Genomic DNA, 24775 nt, shown 5'->3' on the forward strand with positions numbered 1-24775 from the left:
TATATATATATATATATATATATATATATATATATATATATATATATATATATATAGAATTCAATCTGAACGGAAACTTTCTCTGATCCTAAATGTATTGATAATTAGTTATTAACTTGTGATACACGTGATCTGCACGTTATTCCCGTGCGCGAGCAAGCTGCGAGACCTCGTTCAAGTCGTGTTATCGCGTGGCTGGTCACCTCACCTCGTGAGTCGTATCAATATAGTGACAGCATAATCACACCTGTATAATAATTCCTGCTTTCTACTACGCGCGAGCAAAGCGACCTCTCCTGTACACTCCTTGGCACCCCATGAAGAGCTCCTTGCGCGCTGCCGCGCAAGCAAGCAAGCGAGCGAGCGAGCTCTAAGACAGAAGTAGGAATAGACGAAGAGTCTCTTTCGCGTCCTGAACCGCCGGCAATCGGCCGATGCCGATTTTCCAATTAACGGTCGCGAATGGGGTCCACGATTGCAGGTGCGGGCAGGACGTTGTATCAATCACTGAACATCTCCCGGCTTTCTAATCGTGTAAGAATCACTACTCGACGCTTGACCTCGGCCCTGCTGCACGCACGCACGCACACACGTACGCATACACCGCGCGAGCACCCCGCGGTGAAACTTCCTGTCGCGTTATCCTCGGAGATGCTCGTGTACCGGAGTACGCCGTTACTCCGTTACAACGCCGAAAGGCAGACGAGACACTTTGCGATCATCGCGCCGCGGCTGCCGCTCCTTCACTTTCCCCAAGAGGTGGTCGCCGTGTGAAACAGTATCGCGAACCAGGAGCTCATTTTCCAAGCGATTTCTCCGCCGCGCCGTCACGTGAATCGTTAGTTGTCTTGTCGAGAAATCATCGGGGTCGCGAAATTCTATGAGCGCCTTTCCGCATCTCTGCATGAATCAATCAGGCGCGTCTTGTCGCTTTCTCATAAATTGATCGATATCAGGGATTGCAAAAATCCGATGATTTTATTGATTCGAAAGGCTCCTTTTGCAGGTGCGGAATTGAACAATTATTTGAAAAGTAGCAGAAAGCGGTGGGAAATGATCGGATACTTAAATTGAACGTGGCATATACTGCTCAGGGTACTATTGATAAAGGAAACATGGCTGAAAGTGTTTCCGCGAGTCTGCAAAAAAATTTAGATTATTTTAATAGACTCTCAGAGATGTTCAATTACGTGTCAGATGTAGACAAGATCAGTAAGAATCTTTGTAGATCTCGGTGCGAAATCTAAAGATAAAGAGCTTAAAAGAAAAACTAAAAAAAACAATCGAAATTATCGATTTCAGTGTCGATTTCAACGTGGAATGTGGACTCTACGTCAAGTCCGAGAAATTCCTCGGAGGGGTACGCGTATGTTTACACCTTTAGAGATTATCCTCCTGACCATTCAAGTTTCAATTTCGCACCAAGATCTGCGACGGTAGTTTCACTGATCTTCTCTGCATTACGCGAAAATTTAGATTATTTTTCACATCACCTCAACACGTCAACGATCCTCCATCACAAATTTCCTCGTGGACTCGCAGCCTACGACATTTTATCAGCGATCTTGCACTAAACCCGCCACCGTCGACGATTACTTTGCTATTTTTCGTGCCACGGCGAGTCCGACCATGGACATGTCGCATTCCGCGACGCGTCCTCGGGAAAAGAGAGAGAGAGAGGGGGAAAAAACGGAGAACACCAAGTCCATGCAACGCACGGGTTAATGGGGAAGTCGCGAAGCCTTCTTTCGCTTCATTAAGCGACTCAAGAAGCGACCGCCGGCACACCGCGTGCTTTTCATCGGCAAGAACCATCGGAAAAGGCTGGAACGTCTCGTTGGCACCCCCCGTGGAGAATCCTCTCTCTCTCCCGCGGGACCTCCGTCCGGAGATTGGTCTAGCGCTACTTTCTGGCGGTGAGGCTGTGCTCGATTAGCTTCTTCTTACTACGTATCGTGACGACTATCGCGTGGAATTTCCAGCCCGTTGTCGGCCAGGAAGTATGTGAGTCTCGCGGCGGCTAAAAAGTTGCTGTCGCCCGGGAAAGAAACGGAAGGTGTACTGGAGTCCAAAGGCAGAGAGAGAGAGAGAGAGAGAGAGAGAGAGAGAGAGAGAGAGAGGGAAGGACGCGGAGGGGCTCAAAGAAAGACAAGGAGAATGTCGCGTACGGTTCCCTTCGGCGGCGTCCTGAGACTCGCAACCGCCTTCGAGATCCCGTCGTCCCTGTACCTTCCTCTCTGCTCGTCGTTGTGAGATCCACGTCGCCAGAGCCACCGCAGTGTCTTCTCTTCCCCGTTCCGTCCGTCTGTCCATCCGTTCGTTCGTCGCTCCTCATCTTCCTCCTCGTGCTTTCTTTGCCAAGACGCTTCGCGTCCTGTGCCAAGACCGGCGATTCCATTGTCTTGTCGCCGAGGTGCACGAAGAAGCGGTCGCGATTCGCCAACGGCAGGGCAGACGATTAGAATTCTGCAACCGGCCGGGAGTTCAATGCGTGATCGTCGGGGCTCAGCGGCCACTGGCATCCGATGCGCACAGCTCATGACACGAATTACTGTCTCACCGTTTGATTCATCGATAAAGGACGCGTGACTTGCTTGAAACGAAGCTCCGTCGCGCGTGCGTCTGAATGGAATACTCGCTTAATGACGGAGCGACGCGCTCGCGGAGGAGGATCCGTGCGGATTCAAAGGATCGGGGATTTCCGAAACGCGGCTATTGTCTCGCGACCGGCGACATCCACACGTCGCACATGTGCGTGCACATTGATGTATCCGGAACAGAGACGCAAAGGCTTGACCGGTGCTGCTTCTGTATTAACGCGTAGGGCCGCGGGATCTTAACGTTTCCAATTACGTCATTAGCGAGTAATAACATCAACAAGGTGCACTTCTAATTGCGCTATTAGCGAGCGATAACTCCAATCAGCTACACTCACAAATGGCGTCTCTAAATCTACGAGACGGGCGTATGAAACTTATGACAACCGGTTGGCACGATCGATGCACCACCGCACGTGACATTGTGCCTCCACTTTGTATTTAGCAATCGTCCTGCACGCGGAGTGGGCATGAATTGAAAACAAGTTATTCCGGTATAACTCGTCTACGCACAAAGAGTTGCCTTCATTAATATCGCGTATTAACTGTCTCTCGTGTGGGTTCTTCGCTAAATGAACGTACCGTTTCCCGTAAATGCGGCCATCCTATCCGAGAGAGAGAGAGAGAAAGAAAGGGAGAGAGACAGAAAGAGAGATCACAATTTCGCCATCGGCAATAAGAACTTATTGCGCGGCGAGCGCAATCTCACGAGACAAATTTTCCCTTGTGAGTTTATCTCCCTGTGATTCCCAGCTTCTTACGCTTCGCACAAACACGCATTCAATTCAGACCACATCGGAACGGGAGTGGTGCAAGGAAACGACGCGCGACCGTCACGCATGGCGCATCGATACTTCGGCGGAGTGCTCGTAAAATTAGCCGCGGGCACAGAGAAGAGAGACGCATCTCGCATCGCATCGCAAAGTCGTCTCGAGCGAGAACGCGTCGCGGAACAATGAGGAGTTGCACGGTCCTAGTAATAATATAAAGCGGCCGTATGGTGTCGGAGACGTTGATCCGGAAATAACCACGGCCGTAAACGCGAGCCGGACGCACGTGGAAGAAGAACCGTAGAGGAAAGAAGAAGAAAGAGGAGGGGGGAGAGGGAGAAGTGAAGGAGAAGGAGGAGGAGGAGGCGGCAGCGAGTAGGACGGATGGTTAGCGACGGTTAAAAGCGCTGCAGGTGACTCCTTTTCCTGCGTCCCTCAAACGATCCTAATAGCCGGTTTTACGGTCCAAAGTTCCACTCGCAAACGCCGACGCAAATTGACTGCTCGTAAGCCCGGCTTTTATCGTAAATTTAGGAAATCGACCGACCGACGATTTCTCCTTTCCCACTTTCAGCGCTTATTTGTTATTCGCGAGCAAATCGTTGAACGGTATTCACCTGTGAGCTTAGAGGATCAACGATTTATGCGCTTCAAAGCGTTTATGACTTTAAATGGATCCTATCCTTAGTCTAGTTACTGTTAATTCGCCGATCTAACATGCGTACACGTGTCTGTACATGTACTCGCAATATCGAAGCTAGCGGCATGTATACCATATCATTCCGTAGATCGAGAATTACACGATTTTTCAGCCAACATGCAAAGTATCGAAGTCATTATAATTGGAGCTATTATTACAACCCCCTACCATTAAAATTATTTATGCGATTTTCAACTTTATGCGTTATGTGTAAAGTTGAAAATCGTGTAATTTTCTTGGTCTAAGCGATGGTACAGCATATGTAACGCTGATTATACGCGGTATGTAGCGCACTTAGGATGCATATTGAAAATTGATAGCCGTAATTGGAGCCGTTCTCTCGAGGGAAATTGCATCGTTCAGGACGACATTCTTAGAAACTGAAGGCGATTGCGGGAAGAAAATAAAGTGTACATGGGGACACGCGGTCAACCTTTCGACGGGGAGCGTCGAAAGCGGCGTGCACTTGCAAATTAACTCGACACGCGTGATTAACGAGGGAGAAGTGCAAGCGCGCGACGCGATTTATGCGCGCGATCGCAAGTAATTCCCGAGACGCGTCTTTCGTGCAACGAGTGTACCAATATTTAATTATTCGTAGGTGAAGCGTCTCCTTGAGTGGAACCTTCGGGGAAATCCGCGACGGCGGCACGACAGAAACGTCACATCGATGGACACGCACAATGGCATGTCAAGTAGAAAATCATTCGCGCGAAATGGAAGGCGTATCGTCGCATTAACCTGCATATTAAACAACGGAAACGGTAAATCACGGTGATGATCTCACCCGTAGCATTGAAACATCACGAGAGGAAATAGATAGAGAGAGAGGAACAGAGAGATGTTCATGGAAGCTCACGAGATGTATGGTAAACAGCGTAAAGCCGCTGTGCAAGACCGCGAAACACGACGTGTATCCACGCGAGCTCTCACTCTCGCCAGAAAAGACGATCGAGCGATTACGCAATGTAACTCATGACACATTAGACAGTAATGTTACCGCAAGTGGATCAGGGGGGAGAGAGGAGAAATAAGGCCCAAGCTGCGGCCGAGAGCGCGGCACTTTCGGTCACGTCGCGAAAGCTGAACCGGCGAAACGGAGCGAACGCTTCCACAGATTTGCCCATAAGGAAGCCTCTGTCGTCGTCGTCGACAATATCGTGCACGGAATAGAGACGGCGATTTTTGCGGGACAGCTCGCGTCCGCTCACGCGACGCGTTTATTGTCGCTATTAAAAATCTAATTAAAAGCGAGCGGTATTTATGAACTCTCGTAAAACCGCGCCGTCGCATTCGAGGGCATCGAACCGCTTTATAAAGTAAGAAGCGCGGCAAAAGCAGGCACGACCCAAGTAGGAAGAGCGACTCTCCTTCCAACCAATAACTAGCCAGGAATTTTAATTACTGATCAGTTTCTAATCAATTTCTTCATTCTAATCAAAACTAAATTCTTTTTTATGTAAAATTCTCTCTGAGATATTTTTTGTTTGATTTTTTTTACACATTGTAAAATATTACATTTTATATTTCATTCAATAAAAAATTTTATATTGGGAGTACAAATTAGTTCGGTCCGTTTTTTTGTGGTCAAAAATGCAGAACAAAATTTCAGAACAAAATGAATGAACAGATTAATCAAAGTATTGTCCATCGCTGGCTATTACTTTTTCCCACCTCTCAGGCAATTTTCGAATTCCATCTCGAAAAAATGTCTCGTCTTTTGAGGCGATCCAAGTTAGGAGCCAATTTTCGATTTCTGCGCAAGAAGTGAACCGGTGACCTGCCAAATCGTGCTGCATCCGTCAGAACAACCAGTAATCAGAAGGAGTAATGTCCGGCGAATACGGCGGGTGCGGTAAAATATCCCACTTGAGCGTTTCCAAATAATTTTTTACGACTTTTGCGACATAAGGCCGAGCGTTATCATGCAGAAGAATAACTTTGTCATGTCTTTGCTCGTATTCCGGCCGTTTTTCTCGTAATGCACGGCTCAAATGAATCAACTCCCAATGATTCTGCAAGCTCCTCTTGCGTTTGACTCGGATCTTCATCGAGTAATGCCTCCAATTCTTTGTCTTCGAATTTTTTTGGCTGTCCAGAGCGAGGCTTGTCTTCAACGCTGAAATCACCATTCTTAAAACGTCGAAACCATCCTCTACATGATTTATCAGTTGAAGCATTGTCACCATAAACTTCTACAAGCATTCAATGCGCTTCAGCTGCACTTTTCTTCCAATTAAAGCAGAAAACTAAAACCTCCCGCAAATGCTGCTTAGTTAATACAAAATTTGACATATTCAACACAGTAAAAAACAGGGATTTTGTATGAAACTCAAAGCGATATAAACTGAATATTATTGACAGATGTCTAACCTCTCTGAAACTACCGAAATCATCTGTCACTATGAAACATTCATAACAGCCAGAGCCATCTTTTGAAAACGGACCGAACTAATTTGTACTCCCAATATTATTCAGTATTATTCAAATTTAATATTATTTAAATATCATTTAATAAAAAAATAACCTGGGACTCATGTTTTGAAAGATAAAGTCCTTTCACGTGCAAATTTACTCATTATTGAGTTCATAGATTTATTTTGAACTATTTAGTTTTCCTTGCTTAGTTTCTGGTTAGTAACTGACTAATATTTTTCTGTCCAAAGTTTCTGAACAGTTATTGTCTAATAAATCCTAGCACAAAAACTGACTGAAGTTTCTGACTAGCGAACAGTTTTTCTTGGATATTATTTTACTTAGGGACGATGTCTCTGTAGACGTCGTTGTGCTGCGCAAAGTCGCGGGCCCCGTTGCGTTTCGCGACGAGAAGAGCGTACGAATCGTCATCGAGCAATCGCTGTCGATGCAACCGTGTTATTGCATTTTATTATAGACGGTGTCTATTGCTTTAATCGATTGTTGGCAGGAGAGAACAAGCGGTCGACGCGATTGTAATTTGTGGCCTCGCGCGCGTGAGCGACACCAGGCCCGACATTACCCCACGCAACAATGCTGGCGACAATGTCGCAATGATTATTCTGTTATATGCGCACGAGCATGCTCTTGCAATTATGTCCCCGTGGAAGGCGACGAGCTCGAGTCGCGGACGTCGCGGACGGGCTGCGTGAAATACACCGAAGTTCCAGTGCATACGCGGCGGCCACTGCGACGCGCGAGATCGCTCGAGGACAAATGAGCGAATGTATTATTGATGGCACGGTCAGCTACATTGCTCGGATTATACAGCGATTAATGTCAATGAAATTTTGATTTATCGTAGCTAGAAGTTCTTGCTCGCCTTCCCCGAGCTAGCGAGACGCCAGGCGTTGCGTTATTCAGTCTCCACGGCGGATTCTCGTTCTCAGTGAGACTCGCGATCGCGTGAGGATCATCTGCGCACTCCCGTATCTTCGCTCTATCGGCCGAAGACTTAGAGCACACATCCTTTGACCATAGTAGGTGGAACAAGAATGGTTCTCCGATCGTGCACACAGGAGACCATAAATCAGACCGCGAACTCGCCACAGCGAGCATTCCATCGACAGCTCGGCGAGCCAGCAACCAGGACCCACGAGATCCCACATTAAAACCGTGGCTACCCTCCGTCGAAGAAATCGCCAACCATTTTCGGACGTTGGACGAACTCCGACGGCGTTACCATGTAGGGACGCTGTAAACTCGCGAGGCGGATGTCGCTTGTCGTCCGAATCGTAGGGGCGCCGGGGCTAGTTTGGTTCACTTGTTTTTAAGTAATTTTTTACATGCAACTTACAAATAAAATGCACGCTGCAAAGCAATTTTTCATGAGCCACATGTTTCTACTGCACAAAAATCATTTGACTCAATGGCAAAATTAATTCATTTTCATCGATAAAAGATATGAAATGACTACTACGGAGAGAATATCAGTTTCTTTTTATAAAAATTCTTTACAATTTTATTGTGTTTTCAGCAGTCCAGAAATAGACTGTCCATCTTGCTAAGAAGCAAACAGTAAATTTCTCTAGAAATACAGTAAATTTTTTAATAGCAAATTTCAATTCCTGAAACATAAGTAGAGATCGAAAAATAGTGAATTACGATAGAATGTCGTTCTATTCCTCGATTAGAAAAACCGTGTGTGTGTGTAATCATTTTTACTATAAAACTTTCCCCGTATACATTGCCCCACGTGACAACTAGTCCCGGTCTCTTTTATCTCATGTTCACAACAAGCTCATATTCGCAACCCGCCATTCATACAAAGATTTTCATCTTCGTAACTTCGATATTCGCCAAGATCTTCATCCACGTAATTTCGATACTCGCCGCGAAAACTTCGTGCGTGAAATTCGCGCGAAAGTGTCGTCGAGCGAACAAAACGAAAAAGTCCAAGTCGCACTCTCGTCAGTCGACGCGGCGGGCAAGAAGCCCTCGAGGAAAAGCGGCAAAGTGAAAATTGAAGTAGCCGTTTGGCGAATTGTGGACTTCGTGCCGCTTCGTCGCGCTCGTTTTTCCTCCGCAAACGTTGACATTCGTCATGCGCTCCCGCGTGGATCCGGTATAGGGCTTTCAAAGTCGTATCGGCAATGAGGCGAGCACATTCTCTTTCTCTCTCTCTCTCTCTTTCTCTCTCCACGACCTTACCTCGCTGAATTGCCTTCCCCTTTAGCGGCACGAACTTTTTGCGGGATTGCCACGGAGATGCAAGGTACCGCACATCTCAGCCTAGTTTGGACACGCTAACCTCGCCGCATACAAATTTCCTTCTAGCCCGTTGTTCTCCTTACCGAGATCGCCTCCTTCTCCCTTTAGCGTTTTTCCGGCGCGGCATTCCGCCCCGACCGTCTCTCGCGCTAATGAGTCGTCGTCGCCCGCGCTAGGACGAGTTAACACGATCTCTCGATCGTTATGCAATATAAACGAGAAGGATAAAACTCACGGCGATCGTCTGGCGTAGTTTCATCAGACTGCATCGCTATTAATTTCTTCCTGCCGCGTAATAACACTGAAACCCGAGGGGTCTCCTGCGAAAGACGAAACGAAATAACGGGCGGTGCCTCTAAGTGCGCGAAATCGATACGGCCGGTAATTGACTTCAAGTCCTCGGGATGAGCGCGGAAAGCGCTCGCTCGAGCATATCGGTCGAGGATCACTCCGACATTCCGATCGCTAAAGATCACTCGCCGCGGCGATCTGCAGATTCGTTTTGCATATTTTGGCTAATTGCGGAGTGAATCGGATGAGTGCGCCTCGGCGAGCGAGTCAACCGAGAGAACCTGTCCGCGCGCTCGCGAAGTTCGCAGAAGATTTCACAAACGATGTCATCAACCACTCGAGGAGTTCGAGAATTCGCCACCGATTTAGCGAAAACGCGCGCTCCTCGATCACTTTTCATCTTGATTTCTCGACATCAACTGATAATAATTATTAATCATCTTCTTTTAACTCTTTGGAGACCAGTGATTTCACCGTGAGATTACTTATTAGAACCAAATCATAGCTTCAGGAATAGTGATCTCGCAACGAAACCGCTCAGATGGATGAACCATCATTATGCATGATGGTTCACACCACTGATTTTAATAACAGGAAATATAAATATAATAGGAAATATATAAAAAATAATAAGAAATAAAATAGGAAAATAAAAATTAATTTTAAAAGGAATGATTTCTTGGGTTATCATTTTAGACATATGACATGAATATTAGAATCCGAATTTTGAAGTACAATAAATTTAAAAGGCTCTGAGATTAAAAATAAAGAAATATTAAAGTTTTGTTTCGCTCTTATTGGCCCTTTAAGATCTTTCGAATTCTAAAGGTTCTTGCTTCAAAGTTAACTAGGTTTCCACGTTCCATCAAAAGAAATTTGTCGAAAATGATCGTGGGATTGTTTCTGGACTCGCGACAGAACGAAATATGTGTGAGATGCTCTCCTGTCACGCGTCCGACAGCAAATCCCCGCGAGGTAATCAACCTCGAGGTGTGCGGTAATCGAGTTTTGCGTCACTGTCATCACGGACAATGCCGCGACGGTAGGCCGCTAAAAGGGCGAATACCGTTTTGGTCGTGGCTGAATCCATCACGCGGGACCGCAATGAATCATTCGCGGCTGCGAACGAGAGCTATTGTTCGCGTAGCGAGCGGCGAGAGCGAGTGAACGAGCGTTCTGGAAAGCGTTCGGGAAGGCGCGACAGCGAAATGATAGTAATTTCATATGCCCACGTACCGTCGACACGGTGACATCGCGTAACGCATGATTAGCGCCGACGGTGGTTACGTCGCGATGCCATTACCAGCGGGCAAATTGAGTTTAATGTCGCGAACTGGGCGTTACAGCCTTGAGGCGTACGCGCTGGATGAAATTAGAGCTAGTCAGGCCGTATTTATCGAGTCCTTCGGCCTAGGACACTCGGTCCGGGGCGTTTCGTGTCGATGATCGTGTTGGCGTGACTGGCCACACAGAGCAATCCAGTAAAACGACAATGACTCTAATAAACGAGTCCTTAATCGCGTAATAGTCAAGATATAAGATAGAATTTGACAGATACGCCTGCAGTGTCATGCACGACACATTACTATACAACTATACAAACATACATACAAATGAATAAATGAATATATTATATGTAAATATAAGAAATGTATATTTATGGTCGGTGAAAGCGACTCAAGAGATAAATCCAAGAATTCAAGAAAAAATAGAAATTTATAAAGATAGAATTGAAACCAATTTCTCGTCTAATGTCTAATCGTAAGTGTCAAAATATTCTATTTTGTTAATTTTCTTGGAAAATTTGTTTGTAGAATGAGAACAATACGTTCGTTTTTGGAGCTAAGGGCGATACAAACTGCCTCCGTTCGATCGATCGGCTGTCCGCCGTGGAGCCTTTACCAAAGAACAGTAAGTCTGCGCTACTTTGCTCATAAATTTAGACTTCTCGATTGAAAGAAGCACTCTTCCGACGTTCCCGATTGCTTTACAGGAGCGACGAAGTCGTCGCATTTCACGGACTGGAGCGAATGGTCAGTGTGCGACCGGCATTGCACGCAGAATCGCGTCAAGAGATGTCGGTCGAGGAAAGGTTGCGGAACCACTGTACTTAGGGTAAATACGCGAAACGCCCAACTACATACATCGCGATATACCGCGAACGGTTTCTACGATTTTCCATTCACCGCTTATCTTGGCACAGGAAGAACGCGGTTGCGAGCACAATAGGGAGGGACGACGAAGACGGTGCAAGCAACGCCAACGTCGGGGGCATCGACGGAAGGACGAGAAGTTCCACGTCGTCCAAGTGAGTCGCGATGAGTGGCGAGCGATTTTCCAACTGCTGACACGCGACATATATCGCAGAGTATTCATAGATTCAGCTCTCTTACAAAGAAATCTAGTATTTTATTTTTCTTTTATAAAATGATATCTCTTTTACGCCGAAAATGTCTTCACTGAGAGAAAAAATACTTGAAAATTTATTTGTAGGATATAGAATCTATTTTACAAGAATAAACTTTATACTTTGCAAATAAATTTTCAAGTTTTCTTTTCAATGTACCTTAAATTTCTCGAAGTAAAATCTCTCTCTTTCTCTCACTGAAAACGAGTGAAGATTCACTCGAAGCGATATAATAAAAATACCTGCCACTCGAAATTCAAAAATATTCACTCAAGAGTGAATGTTTTCGTTCCAATGACAGTAGAATAAACAGATTTAAATTTCTTCGATTTCGAATTTCGGAATAATCAGAGCGATTCATTCTTCACGAATGAAGAATACTCCACTGTCATCGCACACTTTTTGAGTGAAATTTCACTCGCAAAAATTTAGAGAGCGTCTAGAGAGAAAGCATCTTATCTGCAAAATGATTAAATTTACAAAGATCCCGCGACGCGTGTACGCGCTCTCAGCAGGTACCGAAGGAAGCGGAGCCTAGGCAAGGTAGACGCAAGGGTAAGGACATCAAGGAGCACTCCGGCGGGTATTACGGAAAATGGAGCAAGTGGTCGCCGTGCACAAGATTGTGCACTACTCAACGTCACAGGTATTCACACGAGTTCGCAGTTATGTAATTCACATCGAAACATTACACGCGTCCATTTGCCCGGATTAGATGGTGCAGAAAGCCCGGTATCTGCGGTCGCGACGTCATACGAGAGAGCGCTTACTGCTACGTCGAGGGTAGTTTCTGTCAGAAATGGATCCACCGGAAAATTCGCGGCAGCCACGAGGAGGACGGAGACGGTGAGTGAGTTACGCGCGAAGCGATCCAAATAATCTACCAAGCGCACTGATCGACACGTTGATTTTCCAGACTCCGTATTGGACGAGTTTGAGCTCAATCCCAACACCGTGGACGGTTTCGCCCCGGAGAAGAACCCGAACACTTGGAAATGCGGGGTGACGAACTCGCATAAAGGATCCCGATTGTCATACTTTACCCGAATCATCGGCGGCCGTCCGACAACGCCTGGGAGCTGGCCGTGGCAAGTGGCTGTGTTAAATCGATTCCGAGTACGTTTGAGTAGAATGCAAATTTTCAATTGATGCAAATGATGCAAAATTATGGTCTACGTCGACAGATCGATATGGCTTTGGGCTGTTTTTATCCTTTAAATATCTTGGAGTGAAATTCCACTCGAAAAATAGAGTGACAACAGAGTTACTCGGATTCTCAAATGACTCTTTTCATTTACATAAAATAAATTCTTCATTTTAAATCGTCGGACATTTTCATTTCAAGTTAAAGAATGAATCTAATTGCAACTGAAACAAAATTCCAAAACATTCACTTGCGTGAATTGAAAATTGACTTTACTGCACTGAGTTAATAAACATTTGTGACTCCGAGTAACAGAATTTTCACCATCACTTCGAGTGAGGCTTTACTTCAAAAAATTTGAAGAGTATAAACCTAACTTTCAGACATTCGCACTGTCTGGATCTACGCTGACTGAGTTTGTCTTTTCAGGAGGCCTTTTGCGGCGGAACGCTGGTGTCCCCAAAGTGGGTACTGACCGCAGCGCATTGCATCAGGAAACGTCTGTACGTGCGCATCGGGGAGCACGATTTAACAGTCAAAGAAGGCACAGAATTGGAGCTTAGGGTACGCGTCACCGCGGTTACTAAAACACATTGAATAATTTCGATTAACTCTGTCGATTAACCCTGCGATTACATAGGTGGATTCCGTGACCATTCACCCCGAATACGACGCCGATACGGTCGACAACGACGTGGCTCTACTTCGTTTACCAATCACCCTGACCCCGTCCACGTCGAGGGGAATCGCGTGTTTGCCTGCACCAAAGCAACCCTTGCCTACGAACCATCTATGCACCATTATCGGCTGGGGCAAGTCTAGCGTGACAGATGATTTCGGAACGGATGTGCTCCACGAAGTCAGAGTAAGGGAATTTCGGCATGTACGATTGCGAAAGAAAGAAAAATAGAGAATCATCTTAAAAACAAATTTCAGAAAATCCGTTATGGCTACATCATAAGAACATTAAAGAACATCAAAAAGTTATATAAACTCTGAACATGCATAAATTTTACCCATTTTTACCCATTTTTATTCGTTCATAACTTCTGTAAAAATGATCAAAATTCAAGTTTTTTTTAATCAACGTACAAAACATCAAGAAATATGAATATATTAATGATTTTGCAATTTAATAAAGTTGAAAAAAAGTTATAATAAAAAAACAAAACATGTTTTTTAAAAACGGTATTTGGAAAGTTGTTCTGAGAGTAAATTTTAGTCATATTTATGGTTCTAGAGTTAACACGTTGAATGCAGAATGTGACTGGTGTCATAATACGACTGTGTCTCATTAAGTTTTGCATGAATAATTAATTGCATTAGAAAAGTCGGTTGTATGGCTAATAAGCCAAAGAAATCAGATAAGAAATATGGCTCTCGAGCCATATTTATTCACTCTATCTTTGGCAATTCAATTATCAGTTGGGTTTTTTGTGTACAAACAACGGAAATCAACGCAGCAATAAAAAATAATAGAAATATCAAATTTGATTTTAGGTTCCAATAGTGTCCCCCGAAACCTGTCGAGAGGTTTACGTAGACTACAGAATCACGGATAACATGTTCTGCGCCGGCTACCGCCGCGGCAAGATGGACTCGTGCGCAGGTGATAGCGGAGGACCTCTGCTCTGCAGAGATCCCCGGAAAATCGATCACCCGTGGACGATTTTTGGCATCACTAGTTTCGGTGAGGGTTGCGGCAAGCGCGGTAAATTCGGCATTTACGCTAGATTGCCCAATTATGTGCGCTGGATAACACGAGTGATGAAACAAGCGGACGAGTACACTTAGGGAGCACCACGAGTCAAGATTTCGGTTCTACATTAACTCTATAGGTTCCGACGAATTTGAGGTATCGATCTCGATGTACAACGTTATACAAGCTAAATCCGAGTCGAAATTTTGGATCTGCATTAATCCTGCAAATTCCGTCGAACTTGAAGGATCAATGGAGAATCTCGAGATGTGACAAAATACAGATTATTATTCTACCTTGACGCTGAATCTGATGCATTTATCTTAGAATTACTTGATATCCGATTATTTCAATCTTCTATCTGCATTTAATCTTCATTCCTAATTGTAACGAGCAATGTATTAATTGTATAACTTATTCAGCTGTAAATAGAGTGAGATAAGCAAATATTAAGCAATTTAATAAAGATTAAGGTGTGTGAGGATGAGTTAAAAGAAGCAACACATTTTAGTTTTTATAATCTTGTTGCTTTTTCTTTCGGCGATGAGTTTCGATGTGTTTGAAGCTTTTAAAGAGCTGAAGAAGCTGTAAAAATAAAGATAACAGAGTTATACGTCCAATAATGCTACTTACCGATAGAGATTTAAATCGAGATTCCGTATTATAACAAAATTGAGAAAGAAAAAGAAAACATTGACAGATGTAAACAAGATCGCATGCTCGCGGTCCAAGAAGCATTATTGGACTCAAAAATCGACACTTGATTCTAAGATCAGTATTCATAGCTGTAAATAATTTACTATTTTTGACTGAAAGCATAATTAATGATAAATTCGTACTCATTGAGCGTTATTCAGCGTTATTCGTTATTTGGATCAATGTGTCTTATACGAAATAATGTAAATGTAGCTAGTCGAAGATTAATAAAGCTTACTTATCAAATGATGACAGACTATGAATACCGGTCTAAATTTCGACTCGGGTATCTCCTTATCCTCGGTAATTTTGTCAAACGTCCGTTCAAATCGGAAACATGTATAATAAATGATTTGACATACTTGGAAACATATGTGTCGCTGCCTGTATCCTTTGTCCTTCCTGATACAACTTCTTGGCTCCCGACTGCTGCATCGTAGCACTTTGGATATACTCGTGCAACTCGTGACACTGATATTAGCACTGATACTCGCGTCGATACGATTCGATCGGAGAAACGCGTGTTAATTAACGCGACAAGAGACCGACTGAATGTTTCAATAGTCGACGAAATATTTTAATCAATCAACGGAAATTGCCGACTAACATACCGATACATGTATTACACGTGTGTACGCGTCACTCACCGGCTTATGACTTAATGTGACAACCGATCACGGAACAATACACAACGCGCGAGAGTATCAAAACAATCCCTCTCCCCTCCCCTACCAATACCTAATCGCCTAGCGCCCTAAACGGTCGACTGCTTACAACAATCAACAAGCTCTTGAAAAACATTCCAGACCTTTCAAAACACACTTGGCCTTCATGCATCGCGAATTCTTTCGTGTGTCACGATAGAACAGCCAACAGTCAGAATGCCAGGACAAAGGATGTTGGGTGATTATTTCCAAATATGCAAAAAATAATTTCAATTTTAACGGACGTTTCACGAATTCACCGAAAGAGAATAAAAAGATACCTTAGTCAAAACATAAAATCTACTCCAAAGCCAACATTCGTAATTCTCTCAGTTACTAAAGTGAAAAATAAAGATTAAGTGCAGATAAAATATCGAGACAATTTAACGTGTTAAAACGCTCTTGAACGAGTACGTTTCAAGCCTCAACACGGAAAAAACGGCAGTAGTAAATGTTTGTAACATCAAGGTAGAACAATAATTTATATGGTATCATCTCGAGGTTTTTTATTTTTGTTGATCTTCCAAAGTTTAACGGAATTCCGGTTCAACGCAGAACCGGAATCTTAACTAGGTATTCGACGAGAATAAATCGTGGATAAAAATAGAAGATCGATCTGTCATACTGAAAGTAAAAGTTTAAGAGGTTCTCTCAAAAAATTTAAAAGATTAAAGTCTATATCAATAATCGTTACTTGAAACTCCTTTCAAATGAGATACTCAGATTTGAGTTCAGACTTATGCTGTAATTTTAAGCAAATATACGAATAAATCGTGAAATCGTAAAGTCATAGCTTACAAAACAAAAAAAAATCGTAGATATTTATGAGTTATCATATAACATACAGTCTGCATAGAATTGCAGATCTACTCATGAGTTCTTACGAATCTTACGAAAACAAGTTACGAGTTTTACGATTTTGTCTAGAATTGCAGTATTAGAGGAGAGTTTTTCAGTTGAATCGCAATTACAGACATAATATATATCACAATATTTATATATATCACAAAATTTAATTGAAAAAACTTGGATCTAAATCAGAGGAAAAATCTAAATATCTCATATAAAGCAAATTTCAAGTGACGACTATCAATACAGTCCTAAATGTTTGAAAGCACTAAACGTAAGGCTAATTGCGCTGCGATCTGCCATTACATTTTGTTACGTTGTTACACGACACACTACATTCTCATCGGAGACAAGTTTGTAGCGTTTTGTGTAAGAGAGATCGAGGGGAATAAAGCACAATTTTTGCAAGAAATTAACTAATCGTGTTTGTCATACGTATACATGATTTGATTATCACTTATTTCTTTGCAGCAGATATTTGTTACACGCCGATTGATATTATTGATAATATAACCTCGTAAAGAGAAATGTTTATACAACCTTTATCCACTAAATCAAGTCAATACGGTGTGCTTCTAATATACATCTCTCTTTATCAATAGATCGATACAGTCGACTTACTTGGTAGATAAAATACAGTGCACAAGTTGAATATTTACTCTCGCGTGCGATGCACGACCGTACTCTCCTCTGGAAAGATAACAGTTAGATAAAGTACAAAAAAGCAAAAGGAAAACGCACGGTAAATAGGAAAATAAATTGGAGAATTCTTAATCGTAGTCTCGCAATCGACAGCAGAACTCTGTAGCTGGTGCTGCGGTCTAACATGGTGCTGCCATCTCCTGCAACCTTCAAGCGCAATGTGTATGTTGCAATCGCGTTGACCTCTTCCTTCGGGTGTACGGAACGTCGAGCGCGGGAGATCGCGCACGACGTTACACGATCACGAAAGAGCGAGACGCGAACGCAACGGTACCCAACGGTGCGGCATCCGGAATTTTAAGTGTGGTGAACGCCTTGAACGATGACTCGTGCTCGGGCTGAGTTAATTAAATTTGCACTTAGAGAAGTCCATCTCGGGATGCTGCTCCATAAATCTGGAAAATCGCCACGAATTAACGAAAGCCCGTCGACGCGCACGCGACAAATATCGACGCGCAGTGTAATCCCTACTTTTTGATAACGCCCTGCTTCTTCTGCTCGTCGGACGTCGGCAGTCCGAGCTCTTTCTGCCTCTGATCGTACATCATCTTCTCCACGAGACCTCTCGTCTCGATGTCGAGGTCGGACAGTTTGCTCGGTTCGGGGTTCACTTTCTTTGTGCTGATTTCCGGCTCGCTCGTTATCACGTGCGCCCACCATTGCATCTTATTCACCTGCGGACGACGGCAAATATCGTCTCGAAATAACGCTCTGGTTATCTACGTCCGACGCGCTTTCGAAGACCGATTATATGCAACATTTTCATTCGCACGCAATCAGAAAATAAAAAAGAACTCGAGTTGCAAAGCCTGCTATTTCCTGTAATCTTATATTCTAAGTGAAAACTTTGACTAAAAGAGTATATTCCTCTTTTTAATGAAGTGGATCATTAATTAGAAATCTATCTAAATATTATTCTAACTTTCTTCCTTTCGAATCAAGAGGAATATGTTACATAAAGCAGATTGCCTTAGAAGAAATTTCTATTGAGAACAGACTTGTACTGTAGATGAAAGATGAAATTCCTCTAACTTTAAGAATATTTTTCTTTTACTTCCCGAAGAATTCTTTGGGCGTTATAAGATATGGCATTACTCTAAGATTCAGATGATTCTGCCAATGTTAAATAATAAGCTTTAGTAGCAAAGATAGTTATACCATCCGATGACGGCCAGTTTCCGCCAGTTCTCAAGACAAATCTGTACTGTACTGTATATATCGCGCAATCTAAATCGTCATGGCGCGTATCGCAAATTAATCGCGACGTATTGAAATGTAAACAACCTGTTCCGTGAGACAAAATGTCGGGTAAAAGCCGCAACAAGAACAGCAATATCGCGAACTAATCTGTTTACACGATAATCAGACACGGCGGAATTAATTGGACCTTCGCTCAATTAAACGCCGTATTTCGCGCTCGTCCAGGGACACGTCAGTCCGGCGGATTCGTTCGCCGATCGATCGCGCGTATCTCGAATCTCCATCTGCGACTGGGCGATGTTAGAACCGTCGGAATCATCGTTCCGGCAAGGCCGCGGATCGGCGAGGCCGCGAAAAAGCACATTAACAACACACACACATACGTGCGTGCTCGCGCGTACACACACGCACACACAGCCATATGTATGCGTGTGCGTATGTGCCCACCGACTCACCTTTTCCAGATTAATCAGCAACACTTTCCCGTCCTCGATTACCCAAGTTGACTCCTCGAGTTTGACCTCGTGCGGGAAATCGCCGTCGAGGATCGGCGACTGGCCCTTCAGGCCGCAGCTCAGGTGCTTCTTCGCGATTGTCACTACCACATCCCTGGGTCGTACCGAAAAGTTCACCTTTAACGGTAACTTAATCTGTAACACAGGAAAACAGAGCGCAACGCGCGTTCGCTTAAGCCGGCCTTTTATCCTTACACTGTGAAAAAGAAATAGAAAAAGAAACTTTTATTTGCGGGATATAAAGTTTATTTCTGTGAAATAAAATATATATTTCACAAAAATAAATTTGAAGTATTTTTTTTCTCATTATACATTGAGAAGAAATCATTCGCTTCAAGTACTACTAGAGTTATCGACACCAGTATTGCAGTGTGCACAGAATACTTGGGAGGCCATTTGCGGGATATAAAATTTATTACCACAAAAATGAATTTCATGTCTCACAGATAAATTTTCAAATATCTTTTCTCTCAGAGTATCGTTTATGATGAAAATTTCACGCGGAAAGCTCGCATCAATTAATTAATTTATTTATTTACTCAACGGGAACAAGTTCCTTTTTTTTTAAGCAAGATAAACATTTATTTGAATGATGAATGGTGTTTAAGGTAGTGACACGCCAAAAAGCCACGCGAACCCGATGGACAATCGCGCTACGTACGCAACGAGGGACGCAGAGAGAATGGATGGCATGATCGATCGTTCGTTCGTTCGATCGATCGATCGATTCGATCGTGGCGATCAACGGCGAGGGTGAGAATCGTTCGCGGCGTTCTCCAGCGGTGTTTTGTCCTTCTGCGATTACGATCTCTCGCCGCGGTGGATCGTCGTCATCGTGATCCAATTCACCGCGACCTCGGCCACGGATTTCGGAAACGAAAAATCGCTATGACCTCAACGCGCAGTGAGGAGGGGAGGGAGGGGGAGAGGGAGAGGGCCTTGAACACTCGGGAGGATCGGGCGGCGGCGAGAGAATCTCTCGAACCCGCGCGAGGATGAAAGATGCATCGTAACGATTCGCGAGGCGAAATGGCTCGCGGCATTCCTGGGATACACCTCGTTAAGCACGAAGAGTGCTCGCTTTAATTGACGGCAGACATCCGCGGATCGGATCTCCCGACTTCGGGTCATTGCCAGTTCGGCCAGGTCAAGAGTAGTAATCGCTCGATCGCTCGATGTGAATGTTTGCCTTACGCGCGACGGCACTCTCGATCGTTTTTATTTCCATCCAGTCATCCGCGAGTCGATCGCGCGTCACCTGACGCGCGTTCGCCGTCGTCGAAATTGCGATCGCGTAGACACATGTCGCGTGACTGCCTTTAAGGCAGAATGCTGGGCATTGATCGATGAGAATTTTCTGCGATTCAAATAACTGGCAGGTCAATAGTCAAAATTCATCAATCCTCATGTATATCATCAGCGAGCAATTTTATCTCGATTGTGACGAAAATAATTATTAATCAAGTTTTAATATGATTAATAATTTATTTCACCAATTGATTAAATTATTCGTGGTTACATACATGATGATTGATTAATTTTGATTATTGACTCGTCGATTCAGGGGCAAGTTGCCTTGAAATCGTACCAATCTCGTATCTTATTAATTTCTTTATTATTATTGAATATGGAGGTATTTTTTACCATCTAATAGTAAAAAATGAGAAATAAAATGAATAATAATAAGGAATGTAAAGACAAAAAATGTTCAGATTGTGTATTATTTTAGAATAAATATTAAACATTAAAAGAAAAGTCACATATGCTTGGTGAGGTACGATTTAGGAAATCACTACAATTTCGATAAGTTTTTTAGTAAAACAAAAATCCATTAATTAATACCCAAGACTGCCTCAAAATAGGGTAAATTATTGGCCAAATTATTGGCATTTCCCGTGATCATTAATACTCTAAGTAGTTAAAACCTATATTAAAGATCATTACTTGAAACTTGTCCCATGTGAGATATTCAGATATGAATTTAGAATTGGATTTGAGCTTTTCAATTGAATCATATGATACACGTAACATTATATTTGCAATCGTGATTTCAGAAAAATTCGCATCTGGCTCTAAATTCAAATCTGAATATATCACCTGAGGCAAATTTCAAGTAACGACTATTAATGCAAGTCTTTTAAAACTGAGTGTCTCGTCTGAGACATGTTTCAAGTGACGACTATTGATACGACTCTAGAGAAGTCTGGTTCTCCTTGCAAACAGCATTACAGTTAAGTGTCTCGCTTCTACATTCTATGATTCCAAAAGAAATCTTCACAACTAAATGCCGCAAGAAGGAGCAGGTTTGTCTAGAGTGTCAATAACTAAAGAGGGAAACCAATAACCGGATGTCTTATCCTACGATCTCGCCGCAATTCCGAGTCGTTGATAAACAATCAGCTGTTCACAATCAGCAAACAATCGTATATCTTCCGCCTGAGCTGAGGATATTCGTTCCGGTTCGAGTTATGAAGTGGCCGCTAAAATTCATTAACATATTCGCATATATTCTCGTGATCAAGAGCGGTGTATTTATTTAGACTGTATATATATACGTGTTTATTTCTCGCGCGTGTGTATGTGTGTGTATCAGCATATCGTCTATATTTCAATTTCGATTCCTGCGGAAAGTACACACGTACACAGCACACACACGAGCCAACCGGCCAGGCGGCGAGAGCGTTTCTTGACATTATTACGCATGCAAATTCCGCTGCATTATCTTGAACCTTACCTCGAAATTCTTTTTCTAGTTTATATTATTCAAATGACATGGTAAGGTCTCCCGCGTATCTACATAATTGCTCGTAGCGACTTCTAAGATCGCGCTGACCGGACTGTCGGCGGCGTTTTGCCTTTTAAATGCCGCGACCGAGTCGATACGTTTCGGTCCGATCTCATTAGCGGTCGTTTCGACACACAGGCCGTGCGTTTACCGTATCATTCGCCGTCCACGCGAATTCTCCGGCGCTTGATATCTCATTCTAACCGCCTCGTCGTTATTTCGGCCCATAAGGGGAACAATAAAGCCGCGTCTCGCGTTACAGAGAGATCATTATCTTCTCGTGTGGTCGGACGTTCTTAGATTCCCAACATGACGGACGGGAACGAAGACGGTGGCGAAGACGAAGACGACGACGAAGAAGACGACGATGATGATGATGATGATGATGATGATGACGACAACGGTAGCGGCGTCGGAGCCGGGCGCACCGGTGCGTGGAAACGGATCATGGCTACCGACTTTACGCCCGGAGTTAACATAGTGGAATATCATTATAAAAGCGGCAGCGCGAGAGAAGAGGCGAGGAAGAAGACGGTCGTAGCATTTAAGGTCGCCGCCGGCTGTGCCGAGGTCTAGTCCGCGAGAGCCAAATAGACTGTGACGTGTGCGCTTTAATGATCTCGTCGGGATATAATAATGTTTAATGCCGAGCGAGCGGATACAACGATATTTGTTTGTGGCTCGGACCGGGGAGAGAGCTGTGCGGGTGCGGCGGCGGTAGCGGCAGGTTGACCGAATTCCGTAAAATTCCATTCTTTCGCGCGCGAGCGTGCACATTAATAACACGGTGCGTGTATATAAAATGACACATCGGCATTAAAAGCGCACCGCGCGCGACCGATCACTCATTACGGATTCACAGCCGATCCTCGCGTCTCCGGGAGGAGACTCCCGCAGCAGTGTTGAGCATCAGTCGATGAACATTTTCTTTGACCAAGATAATCGGTGGATCAATCATACAAATCATTCAGCCGTCATGTATGTGATCACGAGCAATTTAATCAATGGATGAAGTTAATCAAGTGCACAATCAATCGCGTCAAAGCTTGATTAAAAATTAAATCCATCAATCGATGAAATTATCTGTGACTTTGTACGTGACGGTTTATTTATTTCAACGATTGATACGCCGATTATTTTGATCAAAGAAAATTTTCATCCATCAATGCTGCTCGCCAGATAGACAGATGTGCGTAAGTTCGACAGCTTTACTCAACTTACTCGATTTGCAAAAGTTCCACCTCCTATGAGCGGTTCATATGACACTCATATTTCTCACACAGAATGATGAGATAGAAATGCGAAAAAAGTGATGAAAATTTGCTCAAAACAATGTGTCGTGTAAAATGTAACATAAAAATCCGAGTGTCACTTTTGAGTAAATCTGTAGTCACAAGTATAACACAGAAAATCTACATTATTGTACAATAAACTTAATAATTAATTCAGTACAGAGTACATTGACATCACAAACGCAATAAAAAAGTCAAGCAGTTTCCACCAGCACAGCGTGTTTCACGTCACGATATCGTGAGAATCCACACTGAGAGAAAAATTACCTTAAAATCAACAAATATTTCTTTGATGGATACCATTAACATATTTACTTAAATCTAAATTCTCATTATTTAAATCAAATATTGTTTACATGATTTAAGTAAACAATATTTGGTTTAAATAAAGAGAATTTAGATTTGTGAATAAATATGTTAATAGCATCAAAGAATTATTTGTTGATTTTAAGATAATTTTTACTTCAGTGTATCTGGGTCGCTTATTCGGCGAAATAAAACACGGACGGACGGACCGTTCACGTTGGACCCGCGGAGTTAGGCGCGCGACATTCTTCTCTCTCCAGAGATCTCTCTCTTAATTTATAATGTATTTAATAGCTCTGGGGTAAACGCATAATTTGTTGTGTGCAAGGACGTTCCCCCGCGCGTGGGACCAGCATCGCGACGGATCATTTCGAGCGTTGTCGCCGCTTACAAATGACACATTGCTGTAAAAAATGGCGCGCGGGATATCGCGTGTTCGTACATACGGGTTCGTTTCAGATGCCTCGAGTGCTCATAGAGGAGCGGTGGCGACGGCGACGCTCCTCAGAGAGACCTCGGCATTCGGACTTGTCGCGGGCGAGCGAGCGCGTACGATTTCGAAGGCTGCAGCGCAGCCAGCCGGCCGCGTCGCCTCGCGGATAACCGATTTATTTGGCGCTTCGTCGGAATCCTTGATACTAAAGGATCGGATACGTTAGCGCCGGCCTCGGTTGCGCAATCGAATAGTTCGCACGTTACTCACGATGTCGAATAAGCGCGCGCGCGCACCTCTTTTCGACGCGCGAGGATCTTTCGTGACTGAATTGAAATTTATAATGACGACGACGATGACGACGCGTTAATGCGCGGTTAATTAGCACGACTTTTCTATTCGCATTGTGCGAGCAAGCGCGCCGACAAGGGTGACGACAAGAGGAGAGTAAGATCCCTCGCTCTCTCGGTGGCGCGGCGATGACGATGCTCTCTTAAAATGAATCAGTAAAAATGCTTCTGATTGGATGAGTAAGAGTATTTCGCCGATAGTCAGTGAATATATCCGTTGATTTCCAGTGGAAACTTGTACTTGACCGCTCCATCTTGCATATCTCATTGATTTTGCACAAAGAAAGCAACTCTGTTAGTGCAACTAAATTGTCCATTACCTGGAAATCAGACGGAAAACTCGGTTATGGCAACAGAAAGATTCCCATAGAAGGTTTCTTTTCGTTTGGTCCCATTCAGTTACACAAACTGAATTTTTTTCCAGTAGGATAAGATTTCACTGCAAAATCTGTAGTACGAATATTTGTCACACCTTCTATAAAACTCAACTTTCTGCGTTTGTGGCGATGGAAACAACGATGTTCATGCGATTCACGTGCAATGACACTATTTGCATGAGAAAAAGATTTCAGTTCGCGTGTAATTGAGTAAGAGCCAGATGAGAGACTCGCTGACACGAAATAATATCTCCGTTACTATGATCGAAAAC

At 43.6% G+C, this 24775-nt stretch overlaps 2 protein-coding genes across 5 annotated transcripts in view; one reads left to right on the forward strand and one right to left on the reverse strand.

Moving 5' to 3' along the window:
• The window catches only part of LOC116849213 (transmembrane protease serine 12), a 22544-nt gene extending 7185 nt beyond the window's left edge, over nucleotides 1-15359 (forward strand). Inside the window, exons 1-10 of one of the 4 annotated variants that reach the window (XM_032826139.1) lie at nucleotides 6898-7816; nucleotides 10859-10955; nucleotides 11038-11159; nucleotides 11248-11352; nucleotides 11936-12097; nucleotides 12167-12297; nucleotides 12368-12567; nucleotides 13025-13159; nucleotides 13236-13460; nucleotides 14096-15359. In XM_032826139.1, the coding sequence (XP_032682030.1) occupies nucleotides 10860-10955; nucleotides 11038-11159; nucleotides 11248-11352; nucleotides 11936-12097; nucleotides 12167-12297; nucleotides 12368-12567; nucleotides 13025-13159; nucleotides 13236-13460; nucleotides 14096-14389 (1470 nt within the window). In that variant the 5' untranslated portion in view covers nucleotides 6898-7816; nucleotide 10859 and the 3' untranslated portion in view covers nucleotides 14390-15359. Of the gene's footprint in view, nucleotides 1-6897; nucleotides 7817-10858; nucleotides 10956-11037; nucleotides 11160-11247; nucleotides 11353-11935; nucleotides 12098-12166; nucleotides 12298-12367; nucleotides 12568-13024; nucleotides 13160-13235; nucleotides 13461-14095 lie in introns of those variants that run through there. The other 3 variants (XM_032826136.1, XM_032826137.1, XM_032826138.1) reach the window with 3 other exon arrangements.
• Nucleotides 15360-16174: 815 nt separating this feature from the next.
• LOC116849214 (nuclear migration protein nudC) overlaps nucleotides 16175-24775 on the reverse strand; it is a 101724-nt gene continuing 93123 nt past the window's right edge. Inside the window, exons 5-7 of the mRNA XM_032826140.1 lie at nucleotides 18901-19095; nucleotides 17717-17919; nucleotides 16175-17640 (exon numbers count right to left, since the gene is read on the reverse strand). Of these exons, the coding sequence (XP_032682031.1) occupies nucleotides 17589-17640; nucleotides 17717-17919; nucleotides 18901-19095 (450 nt within the window). The 3' untranslated portion in view covers nucleotides 16175-17588. The remainder of the gene's footprint in view (nucleotides 17641-17716; nucleotides 17920-18900; nucleotides 19096-24775) is intronic.

This window comes from Odontomachus brunneus, unplaced genomic scaffold, assembly GCF_010583005.1.
Source record: "Odontomachus brunneus isolate Ranch 3 - 2012 unplaced genomic scaffold, Obru_v1 Obru_scaffold_108, whole genome shotgun sequence".
NCBI lineage: Eukaryota > Metazoa > Arthropoda > Insecta > Hymenoptera > Formicidae > Odontomachus > Odontomachus brunneus.